The sequence below is a fragment of the Colletotrichum tamarilloi genome (genome assembly GCF_030869305.1).
Source record: "Colletotrichum tamarilloi strain Tom-12 chromosome Unknown Scaffold_11.1, whole genome shotgun sequence".
Taxonomy (NCBI): domain Eukaryota; kingdom Fungi; phylum Ascomycota; class Sordariomycetes; order Glomerellales; family Glomerellaceae; genus Colletotrichum; species Colletotrichum tamarilloi.
In genome coordinates, this window is record NW_026849394.1 from 599,915 (window position 1) to 621,545 (window position 21,631).

Sequence of the window (21,631 nt, forward strand, 5' to 3'; positions counted from 1 at the left end):
AAAGTACTTTACAGTAGCAAGCTTGCTACGTTTGGGATTGTCTTTCGTATGTTGAAGTACTTTCTTCGACAGCCGTCGATCCATTCGCAGCACAGGCCGTCGGAACTGGTGGATGCCTGCACAGCGTTAAGACGTGCCTGGGGTGGGCCCGGGCATCTCAGAGGTCCCCTCCCCTGCTCAGCTTACAGAAGGGCCCCTCCCCCACCACGACTTCCTGCCTGCGGATAGCTCGAGACTAATCGTACAACCGTCACATCCTCAACCAACAAACCGCACGACCCCGCCAAGTCGAATTCGAATACCACACAGCCTCGCATTTTCTACCTCCCCTCGAAACCAAAATCAAGCCCATAGATTGTTGTCGCCATTTCACACACGCCACAATGTTAATCAAGTATGCGCATCTCTGTCCTCCGGACCTCTGGAGGCGGTGACCCGACTGTACCCATTCGAATAAACTGCTTACGCCAACTAGGGTGCGAACGCTTACCGGCAAGGAGATTGAGCTGGACATCGAGAACGAATACAAGGCGCGTACCCATCCGACACATTGCCCACCGAATACAACGGACGGAGACAGAGAGGTGGAGAATAGAACGCTGACCAACCTTGCAATAGGTTTCTCAGATCAAGGAGAAGGTTGAGGAGAAGGAAGGCATCCCGCCCGTGCAGCAGAGACTCATCTATGGTGGAAAGCAAATGTAAGGTGTAATCCTCTTGGAGCGTGGAATCATGTTTCCGCCAGTGTGATGGGACTGGGGGAGCTTGGGAGAATTTCCTACGGAGACCATGCCGCTGACAAGATGCTTAAACAGGGTCGACGACAAGTCCGCATCTGAATACGGCCTCGAGGCTGGCGCTACATTGCATTTGGTTCTCGCCCTTCGAGGTGGAAACTAGATCTGTCTCTGACAATGGCTTTGAGCATGAGAAGAAAGACCAGGAAACAATACGCAGCCCAGGTGTTTTCAGCGTTCTCGAGACGGAGCATTCATCGGCTACAGAGCCGATAGGGGATGATATGCAGTAGCGACGTCCATTTGCGACATGGAAGTATAGAATATTGCCTGTCCAAAGGGTGGGGGTTCTCAAGGCAGGCTAGAATGCCAGGCTTAACTCTCAAAAGCTAACGCCTGGATTGGGATTTGGCACCAAGGGAACCAACATCTAGCGTGTAAAGGCAGCCTGCGATAATCCGCACATGGAGAATGAAGCTAGTCACATGAACACAGCATGGGATCAAACAAATGGTGCTGAGTTGAAAGCCAATGCACGGTCAAGCATCTTCAAACGAGTTCAATTTCACCCTGCCATGATGGGCAGAACGACCATGCGAAGCCTGAGGGTATATACCATAACCTACCCAACGCCTGAATTCAAATGCTATGTGACCTGTCCCTATACCAACGCCCGACGACCTTTCATTTTACAATACTCGTGATTCCTCATTTTAGCCATACCTGATTATACTGTCCTTCAGCGTCTAGTCTTCTTTTTCGGCATGAAAATGTCGACAGCCTTTCTCTTTCTGGGCAGCTCCTGATTGCCCAGAATTGGACGAGCTTGTTGCGCTTCGTCCAACGACGCTGGCAAAGGAGGAGATTGCGGGCCGCTGTTCTGAGCAAGTACTTTGTGCGTGCGGGAATAATCCATACTCGCAGAGGATGATGGCTCGGGTCTGGTTGGTGGACGCTCAACTCTGATATTGCTTTTGGGCCGGGCAGCGTTTCCGAGAATACCACCCCCACGTCGCAAGCCCGATGTTTGCGAACTAGAGGTAGATCTTGCAGATGTGGAAGAATTGCGATCCTTGTATGCTGAGGATTGGGAAGGTTTTGTAGGCATGGAGGAAGCTGCCGTATCCCGACTGTGGCGAGAGGAAGATACTATGTTCTTGTTCTTCTTCGGCGTTCCCTCATCGCTGAACAAATCACCGTCTTCGCCGTCTGATGAATCGGAAACGTATGTGGCTTTGGACTGGGGAGTGACATATGTGGAATGTGTGGGCGGGCGACTGCTGGTAGATGTTGGCCGAAAGACTGGTTGGCTTGAGATTCGATGCTCAGCAGCCATCGAGGGCGGGGCCTGTTTCAATCGAGGGGCCCTGATCATGCCAGTTGGTACAGCCATGGTGCTTCTTATGCCGACAATCTCTTTAGCCTCTCTACGGGCTTTCTTCATGACGCTGGCGCCCGTCGTCATCTTCATTCTGCTTCCGGCGGCCCAGCTCAGGGAACTCGGGAGCTCCCTCTTTCCTCGAGGCTGCGTTGAAAAGGTGCGACCGGTCTTGGGTGGCTTGGGCAAAAACCTAGCGAACTTGGGGTCTACGATTCTGCTGACGTTGTTGTCCTTCTTCTGCTGGAGCCCCTGGACCCTGGCGAGAAGCTCGGCCTCAGCCTGTTGCTGAGCCTCGCGGCGTTCCTCCGCATATCTCTCGTATATCTTGTACCACTTTGACGGATTCTTAGGCGCGTAATTCTTTTCGTGGCTTTCGGATGGAAATTCCTTCTTGATAAGGCGCAGCCAAAGCTCGGAGGTTTCGCCCTGTATGAAAGGGGAGTTGAGCTCGATCTCTCGGAGCTGAGCCGGGTTCGTGACTCTGAGGAGGATTTCGCGAACATGGTGGTATTGGAGGGCGTCGCCATTGCCGACACTGCTGAGTTCTGTGATATGTCTCTGGCACATAGCAATGCACAGTTCGGCAAGTGACTTAGTCGGCGCCATGGTGAGTGATGTAGGTGAATTCTTGAAGAGGGCCTAGCTGATGGTCGTTGCCGCCGTGATGAGAGCGCTCGGTCGTAAGGTCGTTGATGGGGAACTGGCGAATCGCAGGCTCATCGTTCAAATAATGGATGTAGTGTGTATTTAGGTAATTCGAATAGTAGGTTATTGTACCAGAGTGTTTCTGTCTTGCTAGAGGGGACCCCTCGAGGCTCTGTGGTAACAGGCCGAGCCGATAAGAAGTACTATACTCAAAAATCAGATATTCGTTGTTGCTGGAGTATGTAAGTGATGGCGGGAAGTTGCAGGTGGATGGGTCCTTTTAAAGAGGTCACGAACACTGAAGTGCCAGATCCGTAGTGGGGCATGCGGCTTTTAAGTGGCTCCCAAAGCTGACCTGGACGGGCCCTTGTCATAGAGCTAATGTAGACCGTGACTGTCACTGGGGTACCTCGAAGGATAAATGATGGCCGGGCTCATTGCGCAAATAGGTTTGCTTCTAATAATCAATGATTGAGACCTCCGGGCTCGGACATTTGACTTGCTCATATTACGAACCAAGGCAGATGTCAAAGTATTATGGTGTTAGGATTTGGATTCGAGAAATAGTCGAGTGGCATGGTAGGTACTTGAACCTCCAAAAGTCGAGGTTGGCTCCGATTCACCCATGTCACATGATGACTGAGCTAGTCTACTTCGGGGCACAAAGGTACCTCCAGGCTACTGCATTGAGTGGATCTTGACTGCCACTCGTAGCTTCTCTGTTGCTTGCTGTGACGGAGCTAAGATAGATGTGGACTATCCTGATCCCTCTGCCGTCATTGCAAAAAACACCAACTCTTCCTCGACTTCGCGACCTTGGATAGCAACGGAGCATTTGAGGTAATCCCGAATATTCAATATGGCGGACTCAACATACATCAAGCCGGAGCCATATATCAAGCCCGATCCCGAAGCCATACCTGCCGCTCCTGTCGACGACGATGACCTATACGAAGATGCTGGCGATCTGGAGTTCTTCGACCAGTTCGGTGATCAAGGCTCCTTCGGCCAGGCATATCTAGCACGCGTTCCGAAGGACCTGTGGGAAGCATGGGATAGCTTGCCGGATGACGCAGAAATCGAGATTGGCACCATGCGACAGTGGGATGTGGTCCGTCCAGATGGCAGCGTTGAGGTACTGTGATATACGCGACGCGACAAGTCTGGATCGACGGTTGAGCTAACTTTTTTTGCGCAGCACCGTTTCAAAATGTTACTCAATTCCGACCGCGCCGAGCACCAGCTGATGCCGAAAGAATACGACTTAGAGATGGGCAAGGAGATCGCGCGCAGCACGTTCGTTTTCACCGAGGAGGACCTACCTGGCTTCAAGGCCAAATCCAAGGCGCGAACAGATGCTGCAAACGCTGGCATTCCGGCTCGATTCCTGAGACCCAAGACGGAGAAGGTAGAGAAGAAACCATTCGAGAAGGGTCGCAAATGGCAACCCTACTACCGCAAAGCGATCCCAAGTCAGTTTGATGCTCTCAAAGTGGCGCAGATCAGCAGCTAATTCAACGCAGAGAAGACAAAGATTGCCGCTAGGATCCAGTACGAGCTGGCGTGCAAGCCAGTCGATAACGCGGAGAGCCAGGCAATTCTTCAACGGAAGCAAGTCGAGGCTCAGCGGCCCAAGCATACCCTGCAGATCATGGAACAGCGCGCAGCCAACAGCATTATCCACCATGGCTCTGCAGCTGCGGTTGAGAAGTTTGGCTCCTTCATTGTGAGTAGCACTCAGTGGGAACTGGTAGATCCAGTACTAATGGAGAATAGAAAACGTCTGCGCCTACCAAGGCCACCAAGCCGAAGAAATCCGAAAACAGATCCGCCCGCATGTCGGAGGAACAACTGTTGGATGGTCTCATGGAGGCTTTCAGGAAGTACGAGTACTGGAAGATGTCGATCCTCAAGGCTAGATTTGACCAGCCCGAGGCTTTCTTACGCCAGACATTGGAAAAGATAGCGGTACTTAACAGGTCCGGCATTCACGCCAACGAGTGGTCGCTTCAGGAGCACTTGAAGAGCATGGCGTCCGGCGCCACTAATGAGACGGCACCGGAGGAAGCCGCCGCAGAGGACGACGATGACGAAGTGGTTATGGAGGATGTTGTCTAGTGACCATTCGCAATTATACACAGATCGGGCACAGGAACCGCAGGGTATCGCAAGGCGTTTGGAAGGGAATTTTTTTTTCGCATGGAAAGTCTTGGATGGAGGTGGCTCTTACAGTTAGGGACTTTTTGATACCCCCTGGGACACTAGGTGACGACACACGTGTCGAAGGGTTTGCAGCTGTCCCTCCCATCACAGAACGATAGAGCAAAACAGAGAAAGCGATATACACTCTGCCTGGGATGCACTCGATGAAGTCCACATCCGATGGTGGTAGCAACAGAGTGTCCACTGTCCCGACTATTGACATGAGCATGGCTGTCTTTCTTTCCTAGTCCAACACCACTTGTGATCAAAGTGGGCAAGTGGGGAAGTGCACAGTCATCATCACTCGACTTCATCGGCTTGGATCCAACTAAGCCAATCTTCCCAAACACAACGTCAAGACCGCGCTATATCACGTGTTGCGGAAATGCCCCCTTTAACTCCCATTCTCGTGTTGGACTTTGATGGTACCATTACGACAAAGGATACGATTGGTACATTGGCAGAAATCGGCCTCCAATTCCAGCAGCAGCGCGGGGTTGATCTCTCTTCAAAATGGCAGCAGATCCTGCTAGATTACAGCAAAGACCATGCCAACCATGTGTCCACGTATATTCCAATCGCAGATGACAGATCCTCGCTCAAAGACGAGCTCGCCTTCTTGCGGGGTCTGAAGGAGGTTGAAATGCTATCAGTCCAGAGAGTCGAGAGCTCAGGCATCTTCCGGGGCATCGGCCTGGAATATCTTACACTTGCCGGTGAAACTTGTCGAAAGGAAGGGAGAGTCAAGTTAAGGGATGGTTTTGCGGAGCTCATGAATGCTGCCAGAGAGAAGGGCTGGTCCGTCGCAGTAGTCTCCGTCAACTGGTCTAGATCATTCATCAAGGGTGTCCTCTCAGACTATAGCGTCGACGTTGTCGCTAATGAGATCGAGCTGAACGGAAGCATCTCAGGGCCGGAAGTAGCAGGCTCATCAACAAGGCAGGCATCTTTGATGACGTGCGAGGATAAGCTGCGAGCCCTTCGAACATTGGCGGCTCGGCGAGGAGTAGAGGATGTTGGGGCGCTGGTGTATTTTGGCGACTCCACTACGGATATTGAGTGTCTTTTGGCAACCCGAGGAGTTGTGATATCGTCCAACGCCGAGTCGAGTTTGATGAAGACTCTGAGGAGAATAGGGTACCAAGTGCCAAAGGTGGATAATGTTCAGGCGCCCGGAGGCACAGCATGGGCATCAACCTTTGTAGAGGTTCTCGAAAGTGAATACCTATCTTTCAAGAAGTCCACATAATAAACCTCTAGTCTTCTAAACAATGCTAGTTGATCCTTTGGTCGTGACGATGTTATGTTAGGCAGTGCTGTTGTCTCGCATCCTTTGTTCAGACATCCCGCCTGATAACGTCACAAGATCTCGATCCCCTTTGTTAACTTTGGTAGAAAACATCAGTTAGAGGCCCGCGAAACATCTACATGTCTAGAAACAACTGCAGTACTTTGGGTTTCGATTCATGTTCGACCTAGGCAGGTCATCTATGCCACACGGTCTGACGTCGAGCATATAAGTGTGTCGAGGTTCGGGTCGAAGTTGCCATGTCAGATCTCTACTTCAACCACAAAACACCAGTAAGTCCAATCCCGCTCGACTTTTCCGTTTCCACTACTCTTTTATCTAGCAACCATGTGTTTCTACCGTGCCACCGTATACGGGTGCAAGCACAGTGAACTCGGCAAAAAGGTTACAGTCTGCAAATTGCAGAGGGACCTCCTCAAGTACACGGAAAGTGCTACTAGTCACACATGCATCGAGCGCCGTGTACACTCGATGAACTGCGTCCGGAAGGCTGGAGTGTGTGACAAGTGCAAGCGTCTGGACACACTCAGAGACCGCACGGCAGATGCGTTCAAGAGCCTACAGAACACGCTACGAAAGCGCAACGTTGTCGATGACGATTCTGGGGGTGATGGCCTTAGAGCTCTCGAGACCTTTGAGGCTGTCGAGGTCCCCAAGGTTGAAATTGATTCGGATGATGATAGTACTGCAGCTCACGAGATCTTTGAGCTTATCCCGACTCCTAGGCTTGACATGACCCCTGACGAGCTTGATGACGAGGGTGCCACTTCATCGAAGGGAGAGACCTCTGCGGCTTCTGAGGTCTCGGAAACCTCTGAAACCCAAGGTGCCTCTGAGTCTTCCCGCGAAACGGTCGAGGCTATTGACACAACCAAGAGTATTGTCGAAGATGAGGCTACGGGAGAGCCGCAAGGCTCTTCTACTTGATTACCAAGCGATGGATGTTGGAATTTTCCGTAAACCCACTCAGAAGACATCAACGTCGTGCACTGCCAAGTCTGATTCCTTCTTGCTTCGTCCTGTGTTGTATTGTTTCCCATACATAATTTAAAATTGAGTTGGCTGCTGATAAAACACGTGAGATTTTGCATCATTATACCACCGCTCAGTGAGGATGATCTTCTCTTTGATGCTCTCTAATGTAAGTGGCATCTGGTGATATCGCAAAGCATGACGAGGAATTCTGGAAGGTGATCTCGAGTGGCTGAGTCGAGCCGCATTGCGTGAGACGTAAGCTGCATGTCCATCATTTTGATAAACAAACCCGGGCCGAGGCTCAGCAGGAAGCCTCCGTAACAGGCAGAGGGCTACCGTTGATGATGGATGTAGGGCTTAAATCCCGGCTTTGGTGTTCTTTCTCTATAGATGCCACGCTCGGCTTTCAACTGGAAGCAGATTATTTTCTCGCGCGTTAATTGGAATGAATACGGCAAGTAAAGACTTGGAGGTCTATGTACGGAGACAATTAAGCAGAGCGAAGGTCAGAGGCTTCAGTACCTCGATAGCCACCACCACGAAAGATAACAAAATATCAACAGCATGGCGATCTTTTTTACAATTGGGGAAACATAGTACAACGGGAGGCTGGGATACGTATACTTCGACATCGAGACACAGTAAATCGTATGTGTTCTGCCTTCATGTGCATCTTGTCATCTGTAAAGACTTGCAAGTTTAGCTGCTCAGAGCGTGAGGCATACCGCAAACGAGACTTCACCGCTCGCTTCTGAGTTGGGATTTCGAGAGGTAAGGGTGGCGCGGACCACAACCGTGGCGAGAGGTAAGATCATACCTAGGTCCCGTACACCGGCATTGGTCTCCGAGATGCGGGCCCGATCCGGTCGAGTTACATCGGGAGATGCAAGGCCGCCTCACGTCTGGAATGCTCGGGAATCGCCACACTGGGGCTCAGATTCCTCGCCTTGTGTTGGGATGACTGCGGGTTGAACTCCCAGTAACGTAACGCAAAGCAAGCTTCGCCCCTCGCGGGTTTCCACAAATTCGTAACCAAAACAAGAGCAATCCTACAATAGGAGAAACTTGTCACGACACACTGGCAGTATCGTAGCTACTGGCATTGCGTGGGCCTAGAGTCAGCTCCTCCTAGCAGGGCCTGGGTAGGAGCGGCGAACCTGTCGAGGAGTAAAAGGCATCCGACGGCAAGAAGACTGGATGAGACAATTCAGACACGGCTGGGCCAGGTGTCAGATCACCTTTAGACGGGTTACAGTGCCGACAAGCGAGCGGATGTGCCAAAACACGACACGCAAAGCATTGACAGAAATGTTTAGAGGTGTGCAGACTCGTGTGCGATCAAAACTCCCAATTCTCGGTTTGGACGGAGGGGACTGTTGAGGCGCAGACATGGATGAGACCGGTACGCTTCTCAGGCTCCTGACGAGCTTTGTTGTTCACAGGGGTTGTTGTGTAGGTATGTATCAGTCGGGCCAAGCGATACAAATCATCCGATGGCACGAAGGGTTTGAGGCTTCAATAACCCCATGTGCCCGCTCACATACTGCAAACGGCCGTTACAATGTGCGTTGCTTCGAGTCGGCTCAGTCTGTTGAATGCCTATCGGTATAGGGGGCCTAGAAACGAGGTAGGGAAACTTGGCATGGAGTCGTCTTCGTATGACGGACGGACGAGCATTGAAGACAATGAAAACGAGGTGCATAATGCAGGCTTTGTTCAATGAGGTTAGGTGATTTAAGATACCAGGCGATGCAATGCAGAGAAGCCGGGGGTGGGCCGAGGATATTGGCGTTTGGTGTTTGGCGTTCTAGCCGTCAACATGGTGTACACTATGATGTTGGAGCTGGAAAGACCGTGCGTACCTAGGTGAGGGTAAGGCTGGCCAAGGAGGTTTGAATTGAATGGCAGTGATGCATTTGGTGTGCCAGAAAAGGAGCCATTATGTATATAGATTTATGGTCTGAGTGTTCCAAGTTGACGGTTAAACGATCCAGGAGCTCTCCTGGAGTAAAGTAAGCCACTAGAAACGTATCTCGGCGAGGACGGGTTTTGTAGCAGCTGGTAAGCGAAGTAGTTGCTGCGCAAACGTGGCATAGTTCGGATGGGACTTTGTGGAACAGAGAAACGCGGCTCTAGCTGTGATGAGATCATTAATATCCGCACGCTAGAGTGCATACTATAGTGCTGTATGATATTGGTGAGGGTGGGGATTCTGAGTAGGAGGCGGCATGACAGAGGCAGCGGTGTCCTTGGAAACTCAGATAGGGTTGCACCCAACGCTAGATCACATCGACATCTCAGGCGATCCAGAGTCGACTCCTCTATCGGGTTGTCATCGAGTATATTGACAGCTCGTAGCTCAGAGAGGTGAAAGAGAGCAATGCTCTTACAGACAGCATCAGTGAAGTGATTTCTCACCTATACTCCTTGCCTTCTCCTGCAGGTACCTGGGCTCTGCACAGGAGTTCCCAGCTCGGTCCGGACGCTCGCCAAGGCAGAAAGATTCATGCAGGATGAGGAGAGACCGGGCGTGCTTCGCTCCCATTGAGGTGTCATTGACACTGAGAAGGAGAGGCATATCTGAATCTTGGTTTCGAGGCGTCCCGTCGGCTATAGTACATGGAAAGGAAAGGCTAATGTACCTGTGTATCCGTAGGGCGTTGGATCTTTGGGTAAGGTGCACTTCACAGTAGGAACCAATGGCGGCCTGTCTAAGCTGCTTAGGTGTATATTTACGTAAACCTACTCTTCACACTAACGACGTGCATGCATGCACTTTACCTCGAGGGGAGGCACCCCAGATGTTGTACCTGCCTTACCTTATTTGATTTGATTCAGGTACCAACGTACCGCATCTGGCTCGACTTCTAAGCGCTAAGGTAATCGGTAGCAATCTCACAATCACCGAGAGGCCTTGAACTTCTGGCGTGGTTTGTGATTCGAATTTTGGAAGCCTGAAAGCCTCCAAACATAGAGCTGTGCATAACACTCGGACAGAACGGATACGGAAAAGTCATCGCAAGTTGGTCGCCACGGGTCACCCTGGAGATCAGGAGGTACATTGCGGAGCAAGTTGGCGGGAGTGAAGCAAATTGCGCCAACTGGCAACTGCTTGTAAAGTGGAATACAGGGGGGGAAAGAGGAGACGCAACTTGCAAATGGAAGGCTGCTTGCACCCCGCATCCGCGTGCGCGCAGCACGCGGATATCAATCAGGGTCTGGCGGCATCGCCGCGCCGGCCCTCTATTCGCAGGGGAAAAAAGGACATGGAGAGTGGAGGACTATGAGTTGTGGAGGCTGGGCCGGTTGCCGCCGCATCCACTTGGAGCATTGCAGCAATATAGGTACCGTCCAGTCCTGCATCCTCGAGGCAGTGTCTGCGTGGAATATGTTTCTTATGCTGTGCCACGAGAGATGTACAGAAACAGAGATTGTGCTGACGACAGACCAGAGACGAGACAGACTCTGTACTTACCTCACTGTGCGGTGCTGGGAGACGACTACCTAGATTCATGGCAAGGTAAGGAAGGTATGGTGCATGACCAGCACACAAGCATCTGACAATCCCAGTCCCCTGCAGCAGCGCTTTCTGTTGATCGTGACCAAATGGTTCGCCGTAGCGGGCGCCGCTCTGAGGGGTCTGAGTCTTGACTCTGCAGTACGGATACCAACCAATGTGCCAGCCAAGTACTCCGTAGTAAGCTAGGCAAGCTTGCTAAGGCTCGGGTAAAGACGACCTGGGTGCCTCGACAATTTGGGTGCCCATTATGCTGTTTTCCTGCTGCTGCATAAGGTATCGAGTTCAACTCAATCAATCTCGTCTTCAGCGCCTCTCATCTTTTATTAAGGGTCGCTTGCCAGAAGGACATCCCCCTCCCAACATCCACTCGTCCCCGACACAACAAACAACCTGCGGACGTCAAGTAGATTGCTAATACAAGCCAGGGGAAAGGAAACAGAAAGAAGCGGTCCGTTACAGGCAGACAAAGAGCCATGTGTAATATGCGGCGTGCAGCGTGCAGCAGCGGTTTGCCGATGGCCTAAAGTGATGGCGCCCGCCCCCCTCCTCTGCTTCATTACCATACGCAGTATCCGTAAGGCAACTTACGAATACAGCTTACTCCTGAGCCCTGTGCCCAAGTTCTCGGTGGTTCTGGGCGTGCCCCAAGTCCCCTAACCGATTAGATACTCCCCATACTGGGCTCAGTAGGGTAAAGTGTCTTGGGTGCCAACCGCGCCTTAGTAACCTTCCCCCCCCCCCCCACCCCCTTTCCTCATGGCTTGGATGTATACATCCCCACTGTGATTGACAGAGAATACCTCCCCAATGTACCTTATGCTCGTCACGTTTTCATGTATCATGCGTCTCCCTAGGTACTTGCCTAGGTTCCTAACCAGTGCATTGCTTTACAAACTCCCTATCTGCCTTCCATCTCCCGCCTCTCCGCCTCCAGCATCCGCGTCCGTCCTCTCTCGTATATCTCCGGGCGTGCTATGGGCACCCCCGGCTACCCTCCCGTCCCTGCCCATCTTCCCTCCTTCAGAATCAGGACCCCTTCGTCAGCCGCCCAAGGCCCTTCTTCTCATTTGCAACCCGGAATGCGTGACTCTGCTTGACACCACCGCCTTTTTATCCTTCATATTGCTGCCCTTCTGCCCATCTTCTCGCCTATTCGTCGTGCCTTGTTTATTTGTTTCGTCTCTCTGCTCCTGCCCTGTCGTTGCTGCAGTTGCAACTCCGCTCCTACCGATCCCATCGACTCTTGCCCTCTGCCTTCCTCGACTTCATTCCTCTCTTTCACACTCTCTCACCAGTCCTCCTCGCTCTTCTGCAAACGACACCGCTCGAGAACAAACGATTCTTTTCCCTTCAAGGCCCAACCCAACACCAAAAGTTTCAATCGATCTAGCTGTCGATGCAATTCCACACAAGTACGGCTTGCAACTGATTTGTCCGACCGGTCTCCACGCCGAGCTCTAGTTGTCCCCCCTCGAGACAACAACCGCCCTCAGAAACTCGTGCAACCTTCACGACGAGAAAGGAACCGATTTCCTCCGCAGTCTACAGGCTCAGTTCCCCGCAGCTAATGTCGCCCTCGCCAGCCTGGCACATCGGACTCTCCGACATACAACATGGAGCCCGTTCCCGAGACTGAGAGAATGGAGGAGTTCCGATCCTCACCACTTCCCTCGCTCCGTATACAGAACCCGACATTACTCCCTCCTGCCGTTGCCGAGCCTGAACCTTTGCGAAAGCCCCCGACTCTCCGCCGCCAGACTGATCCCAGTCCTACTTCTCCGACTACGCCATCTTGGACCTTTACCCCTCTGCCCTACCGACCACGTACTACCTCGCCCTTGTCCGGTCACCACACGAGATCTAGGTCAGCAGCAAGTTTGGCCCCTCCCATGTCTCGCACCCAGTCTATGCCTGGCGTCAATGGCGCCGGCCACATCCTATTCTCCCCTCAACTCCGCCCCGCCAGTCCCTCTGGATCGCCCGCCCGCGTGCGAACACCACGGAAGCCTGTCGACGAGGCATTCCCGACTTCACCTATCCGCGCCTCCGCCTTAGATCCCGATCGACAGACTGCAGAGCGATACAGTTCTCCAAACCTCATTGGAACGACGCCCTCTATGGTCCTGCCCCGACATCGCCGCCCTTCCTCACCACTGCGGAACCCTGGTACTGCCAACACTCCCTCGTTCGCAATGCCTACCACGCCTACATATACATCGGCGTCATCTTCGCCATCTCTACGAGGATACGACTCTCTCTCACATGGCTACGGAGTCTCTCCTTCGTTTCCTTCCTCGTCAGTCCCGTCGACCCCGACATCTACAAGATCGAGAAGCCCAAGCATTTCTAGTCTGGAAACTATACCAGATTCGCCTGATGCGGAGGAGGCAGCTATGGAGGCAGAGAGGATTGCCCAATTGAAGGCTGCCGCAGACGCCGCAGAAAATGGCGATGCTAGTGAGGTGAAGGGCAAGAGCGGTCTAGACGCGCCCTTACGTGGCAGAACTTTGGGAGGGTTTGGATCGAGAGACAAGCGAAAGCGCTGGAGTGTGTGTGGCGCTGAACGACGACAAGATCTCGACTTGGAGACGATTTGGGAAGACTGAGAATTTGGAGACCTCAGAACAGAACGTACATCGCAAGTACGGACGACAGTGAGGCAGACACGTACCGAGAAATACCTCAAAGGCTGGAACAAAGCGAATCGTTTTGAGGTCTGCAATGGCGTACAATTCCCGACACTCATTTGTGCCGAGTGTCTGGATTTCTTTGCACTGCATTTAGCATCGACAAGGTTATGGGCATGGCGGCGTTCAGTGAACTCCTTCTGATACCCTACACTGCATTTCAACTCCCAAAGGGCATGACGGAAAGATTGTAATCATATTTGGTTTCTGTACTTTACTACAGGTGGGGGTTTAAACCCCCTTCCGACGGGACTCGACCCTCTACTTCGAGAAATGGCGTAGGAGGTCTGCTTGTTAATGAAATATACCACATTCATGAACTTTATTCTCCCTTCCTGAGGCGTCTTGCCGACAAGCCGTTGTGTTCTAATGTTTTGGCTCATTGCGACGATGTCTTAGCCGTGGTCGCTTGAAAGGGTTGAAAACAGCCCCCCTTGCGTGATACTATCATCCCCCCTCCCACTTCTTCAGGACCCGACTCTCAATAGACAGCACCCATAGTCTTCCCTCTATTCTTGAGCCCTCCACATCTTCTGGGAACCAAGGGCTCGAAGCCTCCTGTGATGGAGATCATGCAACTCCCTGAAGATCTGAGCGATGACAGCGACAGTGTATAAAGAAGGCAATGGCTTTCACTTCAAAGGTCTTGGTGTATCAGGCAACTCAGCATCCATCCAGCTTGACACAATACCCTACAGAAATTGTTGTTTTGAGTATTCATTGCTCGAGCCTTTCAGTGTCTTCCTATTGCTGTCCAGATCATTTCTCAACACCATGCAGCAAAGCCTCTTCTTGGGCATCTCCGCCCTTCTCCTCGGAACTGCGGTAGCAGCTCCGAAAGGTTCAGACGAACAGGTGAGATTTACAAGAAACTCAAATCAAATCTTAAGAGATGGATAACTTGCTAACGAAATTGGAAACCAGGTTGTCGCTCACATCGTCCGAGGCCCAGACTCCCAACCGTACCTAGAATCAGGCGAATGGGTCCGTCCCATCGCCGCCCGGGGCCGCTCCCGATTCCACTTCAACGGCACCTCCAACGGGACTTCGTCTGCTGTCGGCACGGGCACCGCCGCGGAGACCGCCAGCAGCACTCACTACACCCTCTCGTACAACACCTCGTCCACCGCTTCCGCCTCCTCCTCGTCGTTCCACGCTTCCGGATGCCCCGAAAGTGTCACCACCTCCTTCACCACGGTGGACGTCACGTTTTACATCACGGCGACGACTTCGTATGGCGGCAACTTGACATCGTCGAGGGGCACCGGCACAGCCTACCTGCCTTCGTCTTCGTCCTCGCTGCCTGCCAACTCTACCAGTTCGAGAGCAGCATGGAACACCACCTCCTCGACTTCCATGATCCTCTCGACCGGCTACACTTTACCCGTAAACTCAACAACCGTTTCATCCGCGGCACCGTCCGAGTCCCCCTGTCCTGACGACACCGCCAGCACCCATCAGCCGTACCCTAACATCACGTCGACATACTCCAGCTCATCCTTGACGACCGGGGGTTCAGATGGGACCGTCACCTCCGTACCCGTCTGGCACAACACCACGTCTGCGGCCCCCTCTCAGACAACCGAGCCTTGCGATGATGATATGAGCTCTACTTCCTCATATACCAACTCGACTTCAACGGCGTTCAGCAGCCAGCTCAACTCCACGGCGCCGTGGTCCACCAAGACATCCACCAGCGCGGCCGTGGAGACGCCTTGTGACGATGAGACCAGCACCGGAAGCACTGTTCCTACATTCACATCTAGCATGCCCGTCGCTAACTCGACTACGACGTACACTCTCTCGACAAAGACTCAAAATGGGACATACACCCAGTCGGCCACCACCTCGGCCAGCGCCACGACCGAGCCATGCGATGACGAGACTACCTCCAGCGCCTCGATAGCCCCAACATCGTCCAGCTGGACAACACAGACGCCCAATGTGACTCCCTTCCTCCCCAACACCACCAGCAGCATTGCCACGTCCACCGCCCAGGCGACGACAGCCTTCTCCTCCGTCATTCCGACGGAAAGCTGCGTCATCGACACCTCTATGGCGCCCATCACCACCGCCTCGTTGACCACGGTCCCTACCTCGACGACAATCCCAACAAAAACAGTCTGCCAAAACGACGCGCCGACGGGCAAGCCAATGCCGGGCAACAACCACTGTGGCGTCCATGGCTTGCCGGTAGGTAACTACTTCCTGGCTCGCTTCGTCAACAACGCCCCCAACGTACCCGTGACCCTTGAGGGCTGCTACCAATTCTGTGCTGTAAGTTGATAATTCTCCCTCACCCCCTTTCTGAGGAATCCAAGCCCAGCATTGCTGACGAAACTCCTCCTTCACAGAGCGTCATGAACACCACCGACGGCTGCAAGTCGTACCGTTTCTACCCCGAAAAGGGTCTCAACGTCCCGCGGTGCGACCTGTATGGTAGCACCGTCGCTTACGCGCTGGACTCCATCGACAACGACCACCCTGATCTGTGGTTCGATCTCACTTGCGGCTCGCCCTCCAGTGAGCAGTGGGCGCACCTTCCAGGTATCGAGCGTCTTCACGAGCTCGGCCTGGTGAGGTAGATATATACCTTACTGGACGGCGACTGAGGCGGCTTGTGTTTAGAATTGAACATACAAAATACGAAGGATGCTGTTGGAGCATCGTAATACAACTAGAAAAGAGTAATAGGGGGTCTCCACAAGATGGAGTGGCAATTATGGAGAACAACTCATAGTAGTGCATAATAGTATAATCAAAAAGGTTCATTATTCGTATCTGTCATGGCTTTTTCCTTCTTCATAACTTGCCATATGGCAGCCCGTCATAGACATCTAGTCAAAGGGTATTCGCCGCAGATTATCGCGGGCCCCTCTCTTCCTCATCTCTTGAGCAGCGGCGACACTGCTAGGGACCTTGATGCCGCAGCAATCACCCCATCCGACATGTTGATGCTTATGCTTGCTCACATTCCCCGGGTTAATCTCGCCGCTTTCCTCTTCATGCTCTTCGTCGCCTAGCTCAAAGTCCTGCTCTGTGCTCATCCCATCTACTGCTGGAATAAGTGAACCGAACAAGAAGTGTTGCATGACCGGCAGTTTCCTCAAAACCTCGGCGACGAACATTCGGCGCATACCACCCTCCACCTTGGTCCATGACTTGGAAGCTGAGATATCGTCCAGCATGGGGCTGTGCCATCGTAGACCCTTGACCGTTTTCGTATCGTTGACGAAGTTGACCTGGCCAAGGTAGAGATAATCTTGACTAAACTCCTCCAGTGTGAGGTCTTGGTGGATCGCCAATGGTGTGATGAATGGATGGTGCAGAAGCTGCGAGGCGCCAAATAGAAATGGAAGAAACTGGTAGTCATCCAAGCCCCATACACCGTGTGAGCCAGCGGGTTCCAGATAGTACGTCAACTGGACGTTACGCATGACCTGCAGGTACCGCTCAAAAACCCTGAGGACCAATGGTCGGAAGTCGCCCTTGGTGATGATTCGAAGTTGGTAAAGGCATAGGAGCCACATGATGAAGTTAAGCTCATGCCCTGAACCATAGTCTATACGTTGCCTGTTTCCAAAGGAATGCTCCAGATAGACCAAGACCTCAGTGTTTGCGGCCTCGCCGACGCCTAATCCCGTCTGCCAAGCCGCTGCCTTCTCTTTCACCAGGTCTAGGAACGTCCGGAAGGCTTTGTTTCCAAAGCGTGAGCCCTCTTGATCGTCGGGGGGAGCCTCTTTCACAAATCCATCTACTTCGTCGAGTATGCCGAGGATCGACCGTAGCGTAGGGGCGAGTTCGCTATCTTTAACGGCAGAGCGAGGTGTATCTTCGACGGATTCGGAGAGGCCAAAGACGAAAGCTAGAACCAGCGTGTATGTCGGAGACGACAGGAACAGCTCGTGGTCTTTCTGGGAAAGGATCCGTCGCGAGGGAGTCTTGTATTCGTGGTCATCGAGGCCTAGTGGTGCGGGCAGAGCGGGCGTCTCGGGACGTGGTGTTGGATTGGAGGGAGTTGGTCGACGTCGGCGGGGTTCTAGCTTGGGAATCTTATTACTCAAAGTAGGCACGACTGTCGTGCCGGCGTGCGTTGCAGTATCTGCTGAAGCCATGGAGGGAGTGGGAAGATTCGGGAACAGATATTCAGTGATAAAGGAGTGGTTGTGCAGCCAAGCTTGGCGGAATATTGAGTGATGTTGAAGTCGAAGTGAAGCTTAGAAAGCTCGCTGTGTTGAGTACGTACATACTTGTCTGGTCAATGAAGCAGCCCCCCACCTGAGGTAAGGTAGGTAGGTACGGAGTACCTCAGGACGTACCTGCCGACGCAGATCTTGATTGCAATTGGCCTGCTGCTGAGAACTTTGCCTCGAGACAGGTACGTACCTGTGGCTCGCCAACTTCATCCTAATTTTTCCTCCCGGAAGTTGCTTGAGGCAGGATATACAGGTTGTCGTTGTACTAATTCGCACTCGCTTTCCGAGCAAACCTCAAGGGAGAATTCCTAACTCACCAGTTCATTCCCTTGTTCTCATTCGCCAACATTGCCGCATCACCATTCGCCATGACTCTCAATTCGAACCCCCAGGCCCGCATCTCACATCTGCCGCGAGCAGATGGCTCGGCAACGTTTTCAAGAGGCGGCTATTGCGTGGTTGCGGCCGTCAATGGGCCGATTGAGGTCCAACGACGCGACGAAAACCCCTTCGAATCAGTCGTTGATGTTGTCGTACGACCTGCTGCAGGGGTCGGAGGTCAGACTGTCTTTCTTCTGGCACCTTGTGGTCAATTTTGCTCATACTCGTGACGACTATTTAGGCACAGGAGAACGCCAACTCGAGAACATTCTGCGGTCCGCCCTTCGCCAGCTGATTCCCGTCAAAAACTTCCCTCGATGTCTTATTCAGGTTACGCTCCAGGTGACTGAGACGCCGCAGAATGACTATGCAAACAGCAAAGTAATACAAGCTCAGTCTGTAAGTAATAAGTTCATCTCAGATATCTCAAAGCCACCGCCCAGTGTCGCCTATTGAGTGCTGTTGCTGACTATCCTACTCTACTAAAGAGTCTGCCTCTGCTACCGGCTCTCTTTCACAGCGCCATCCTGGCCTTGCTGTCGGCTGCTGTGCCTTTGAAGGCTATTGCCACATGTGCCACTTTGGCCGTTGTCCGGAAGGGTGACAGGATCATCGCTGACCCGTCTCCTCTGGAGATTGACCAGTCAAAATCGCTTCACGTTGTCATCTTCACGTCGCAGAACGACCTGTTGTTGTTGGAGAGTGAGGGGACGTTCTCCATGGCCGAGTGGGATGAGGTGATCAACAAAGGTCAATCAGTGTGCAGCCAACACCGTCAAGCGGAGCTAGGTGTCGCCATGGACGATGACAGCCAAGACGCAACCGACATGCAGCAGTTCATCCGGACCGTCATGGAATCAAAGGCTGCGTAAAATCAGCCCATCAATCGAAGTATGCAGGATTTTGGAACCGCCGAGCGACAACCGAGGCGCGGGTGGTTCCTTATTCAGGAGTTCCAGTGAAGGAGGGATATCGACACTGGCTCAATGTAATCGATGGTGAGAAGGACGATACCAACGAGCAACGCGCGGCATCGACGTCTCGCCTCTAGGCATCAGGGACTGCGTCCTTGTACCAAAAGGGGTGGTCTGGATTGGTTCACTCAGTTATCAACGGTGAGAACGACAGACTGGGGAGAGTATCGAAACGAGACAGCCGACGGGGTGGCAAGACGAATTATCATGAGGTTTCCTCAGGGGGAGAGCAACGATGACAGCACCCGGAAACACTGTTGGAGCTGGGAGCCGGGGACCGGCTCGGCAATGGGCCTCTTCACAGGCTATCACTTATCACAAACGTCAGAAGCAGTAGCAACATGACACGGAAGACAAGGGCCAGAAAGTCATCCCGCGGCCGATGTTGGGAAAGTAACTTACCCGGGTCAGGTCGCATATCAAAGTCAAGTAAAGTGGATTGGTTGTTATCGACGGCGTTGTTTGACCTGTTTGAAGGTCGCTGAAAATGCGGCGTGAGGCGGTGTTTCAGCTCGATCTCAGGGGTCCTGAAGCGGGCAGGGGCACGGGGAAACCTGCGACAATAACAGGCCTCGAGGTTAGGAGCTACCGGGTGTTTCTGACCAGTACGTCTCCCGTCGCGGTGTTACCTTTGACCTTCTCCCGCCTGCGGAGGAAACTGGAAACGGCTCCGTGACCGTCTTCGGCGGGAGGGAGGATTGGGTGTCCTGCCTTTCTGCATCGGTCGGCACTGGAAAATGACACCATTTTCCAGTGGGTGGAGTATCTCCTGTTTTACCTGGCGTACCTTAAATGCCCAGGCCTTCGGGTACCGTTGGTAGAAATTCTATTACCCTGAGAAGATCTCCCAGGTTATCAAGTCACTCCGTGCCTGAGATGGCGATGCCAAAAAGCCATCCACGCAATAGTCTGGGTACCTATGAAATAAGGTGACCAATGAGTAGTAGCCGCCAAGAGCCACGGTTGGATACACCATACGAAGCGGCATGGTATTATATTGACTCTGCTCGGGGTGGCTTCGGGCCAGTTTAAGCATAACTGATGTTGGCATGCAAGTAGGGTCGGAATGCGGTAGTATGGTATTCGCGTCTCATCTTCCGGAGCAGCTTTCCTATCGTCTCCTTGCCTTAATTGCAGAAGCTCAAAGCCATGATCTTGGACTCTTGTCTTTCATCTTCATTGGCCTTCAGTAAGCAAAAGGAGTGACTTTTATCGTTGCGTATGCATGTGTTCCAGCTCGGTGGACCCGGGCCTGTGACCGCTGTTCCGCTTAGCAGTTTGGGCGAAGGCAGTGCCGCAGAGCTTCTAGAACGTCGTGCCAGGAAGGCAGAGGCAGAGGTACCTTGACTTATCAGCGAGGAAGTTTCCCTATACAGTGTGATAACAGATTTTTGGGGTGTACCAAACGCATGTGTTATCCAGTAACATGGGCCGGGTAACCGCCAGCCAAGGAGGTCCATGTACATACAAAAAATAATAACAAGGTAAGGTGGGAAGCGTGATGAGGTGAAGTAACCTAGGTGCTTAGGTATTAGGTAAGGTAGCTCTGTCCATGGCGGGCCAAAAAGCAGGCGGTGTTTGATCCGCATTAAGTCCAAACCAGCTCGACTCCTCCTTCCTTCTCCATGCAACGCTGATGATAACAACAACAACAACGAGAACAACGGCGACAACCTAGGGACATGGGATTGTGCAACAACAGCAGTACGGGAGGTGGATTGTTGTCGAAAGCAGCACAGCCCTCATTCGTACGCTCTGCAGGTTCCCACAGACAACGGACGGGAAACTTCATCTGCCATGTCTCTAATTATCTGATATCACCAAGGACCTCTACTATTTGTTGAACACATCAGTGCTGGTCCAATATCATCTTGGCTAAGGCATCTCAAGGTCAGGTTCGTTCCGAGGAAAGTCTTGGCTTTCGGTTCTTCTTACACCTGGCCGATTCTTGTCGTCGCATCCCCCACTTCACTCACTCACCTCGCCGGCGGTCGACGTTCTACCGGGTGGGATGCTCCAGATCTGCAAAGAGGTTTTCTCCCTGGAGTTCGACAAGCCATGATCTCCTCTCCTAGCAAGCCGTCCGTTCAGCTATTGGATGTCTCGGCGCTCCCCAAAGGTAATCGAGCCGTCCAGCAGCAATCGGGCTACCTCAGACGACAGCCTCGATCTGCAGATATCACACACACCTATCTACCACTGACCCTTGCTTCCTCTCTTCCTCTATCTTGCTGTCATCGGTGGATCATTGTTGCCGTCTCGGGAAGCCTAGGACCGCCCAAGCCGAGCAGCAGCAGAGAGTCAAGGCTCACGTCCTCGAAACACACTGGCATAATGCAGTCCATCACTGGAAGAGGATCTACCTAGATATTGCCCCTCGCTCAGAACAGGACACAGGCCAAGTTGCGGCCTGCGTCTTCCAGCGGAAAGTTGAGGCCAGACCCGGCGGCGAATACACACACGCGCGCGCACACACACACACACACATATGCACACGCACATGAAAGAAAACTCGCATGCCGTACCTTACTCGACTACAAACGAGTGATTCAGGAGAGAGTCAGAAGAGATGTTGCCGCCAGGATTTGTATAAGGTAGTATGGGATATGGGGAAAGACTTGTCA

General features: G+C 52.6%; 9 protein-coding genes across 9 annotated transcripts; 6 read left to right on the forward strand and 3 right to left on the reverse strand.

The window, feature by feature from the left end:
- Positions 1–383: 383 nt before the first annotated feature.
- Positions 384–900, forward strand: CTAM01_04681 (ubiquitin family protein; the record flags this gene model as incomplete). Its single annotated transcript, XM_060520711.1, has 4 exons — positions 384–394; positions 476–584; positions 619–701; positions 816–900. 4 exons carry the CDS (start codon positions 384–386, stop codon positions 898–900), a joined length of 288 nt encoding a protein of 95 aa, XP_060384665.1.
- A 576-nt stretch (positions 901–1,476) lies between these two features.
- On the reverse strand, positions 1,477–2,724 carry CTAM01_04682 (RNA polymerase II transcription factor SIII subunit A; the record flags this gene model as incomplete). Its single annotated transcript, XM_060520712.1, has 1 exon — positions 1,477–2,724. One exon carries the CDS (start codon positions 2,722–2,724, stop codon positions 1,477–1,479), a length of 1,248 nt encoding a protein of 415 aa, XP_060384666.1.
- Positions 2,725–3,622: 898 nt separating this feature from the next.
- Positions 3,623–4,881, forward strand: CTAM01_04683 (transcription initiation factor IIF; the record flags this gene model as incomplete). The annotated part of the gene is made up of 4 exons (XM_060520713.1): positions 3,623–3,898; positions 3,962–4,235; positions 4,287–4,489; positions 4,540–4,881. The coding sequence occupies 4 exons, from the start codon at positions 3,623–3,625 to the stop codon at positions 4,879–4,881; spliced, it is 1,095 nt and encodes a 364-aa protein (XP_060384667.1).
- A 469-nt stretch (positions 4,882–5,350) lies between these two features.
- On the forward strand, positions 5,351–7,201 carry CTAM01_04684 (uncharacterized protein; the record flags this gene model as incomplete). Its single annotated transcript, XM_060520714.1, has 2 exons — positions 5,351–6,182; positions 6,597–7,201. The coding sequence occupies 2 exons, from the start codon at positions 5,351–5,353 to the stop codon at positions 7,199–7,201; spliced, it is 1,437 nt and encodes a 478-aa protein (XP_060384668.1).
- A 1,176-nt stretch (positions 7,202–8,377) lies between these two features.
- Positions 8,378–8,524, reverse strand: CTAM01_04685 (uncharacterized protein; the record flags this gene model as incomplete). The annotated part of the gene is made up of 1 exon (XM_060520715.1): positions 8,378–8,524. A coding segment is annotated over one exon (147 nt), but the record flags the coding sequence as incomplete, so codon positions are not given.
- A 3,858-nt stretch (positions 8,525–12,382) lies between these two features.
- Positions 12,383–13,375, forward strand: CTAM01_04686 (uncharacterized protein; the record flags this gene model as incomplete). The annotated part of the gene is made up of 1 exon (XM_060520716.1): positions 12,383–13,375. The coding sequence occupies one exon, from the start codon at positions 12,383–12,385 to the stop codon at positions 13,373–13,375; it is 993 nt and encodes a 330-aa protein (XP_060384670.1).
- Positions 13,376–14,230: 855 nt separating this feature from the next.
- Positions 14,231–16,041, forward strand: CTAM01_04687 (uncharacterized protein; the record flags this gene model as incomplete). The annotated part of the gene is made up of 3 exons (XM_060520717.1): positions 14,231–14,311; positions 14,381–15,733; positions 15,811–16,041. 3 exons carry the CDS (start codon positions 14,231–14,233, stop codon positions 16,039–16,041), a joined length of 1,665 nt encoding a protein of 554 aa, XP_060384671.1.
- Positions 16,042–16,293: 252 nt separating this feature from the next.
- CTAM01_04688 (serine/threonine-protein phosphatase 2A activator 2) lies at positions 16,294–17,571 on the reverse strand (the record flags this gene model as incomplete). The annotated part of the gene is made up of 1 exon (XM_060520718.1): positions 16,294–17,571. The coding sequence occupies one exon, from the start codon at positions 17,569–17,571 to the stop codon at positions 16,294–16,296; it is 1,278 nt and encodes a 425-aa protein (XP_060384672.1).
- Positions 17,572–18,020: 449 nt separating this feature from the next.
- Positions 18,021–18,905, forward strand: CTAM01_04689 (exosome complex subunit Rrp46; the record flags this gene model as incomplete). The annotated part of the gene is made up of 3 exons (XM_060520719.1): positions 18,021–18,210; positions 18,275–18,432; positions 18,522–18,905. 3 exons carry the CDS (start codon positions 18,021–18,023, stop codon positions 18,903–18,905), a joined length of 732 nt encoding a protein of 243 aa, XP_060384673.1.
- Positions 18,906–21,631: the final 2,726 nt, after the last annotated feature.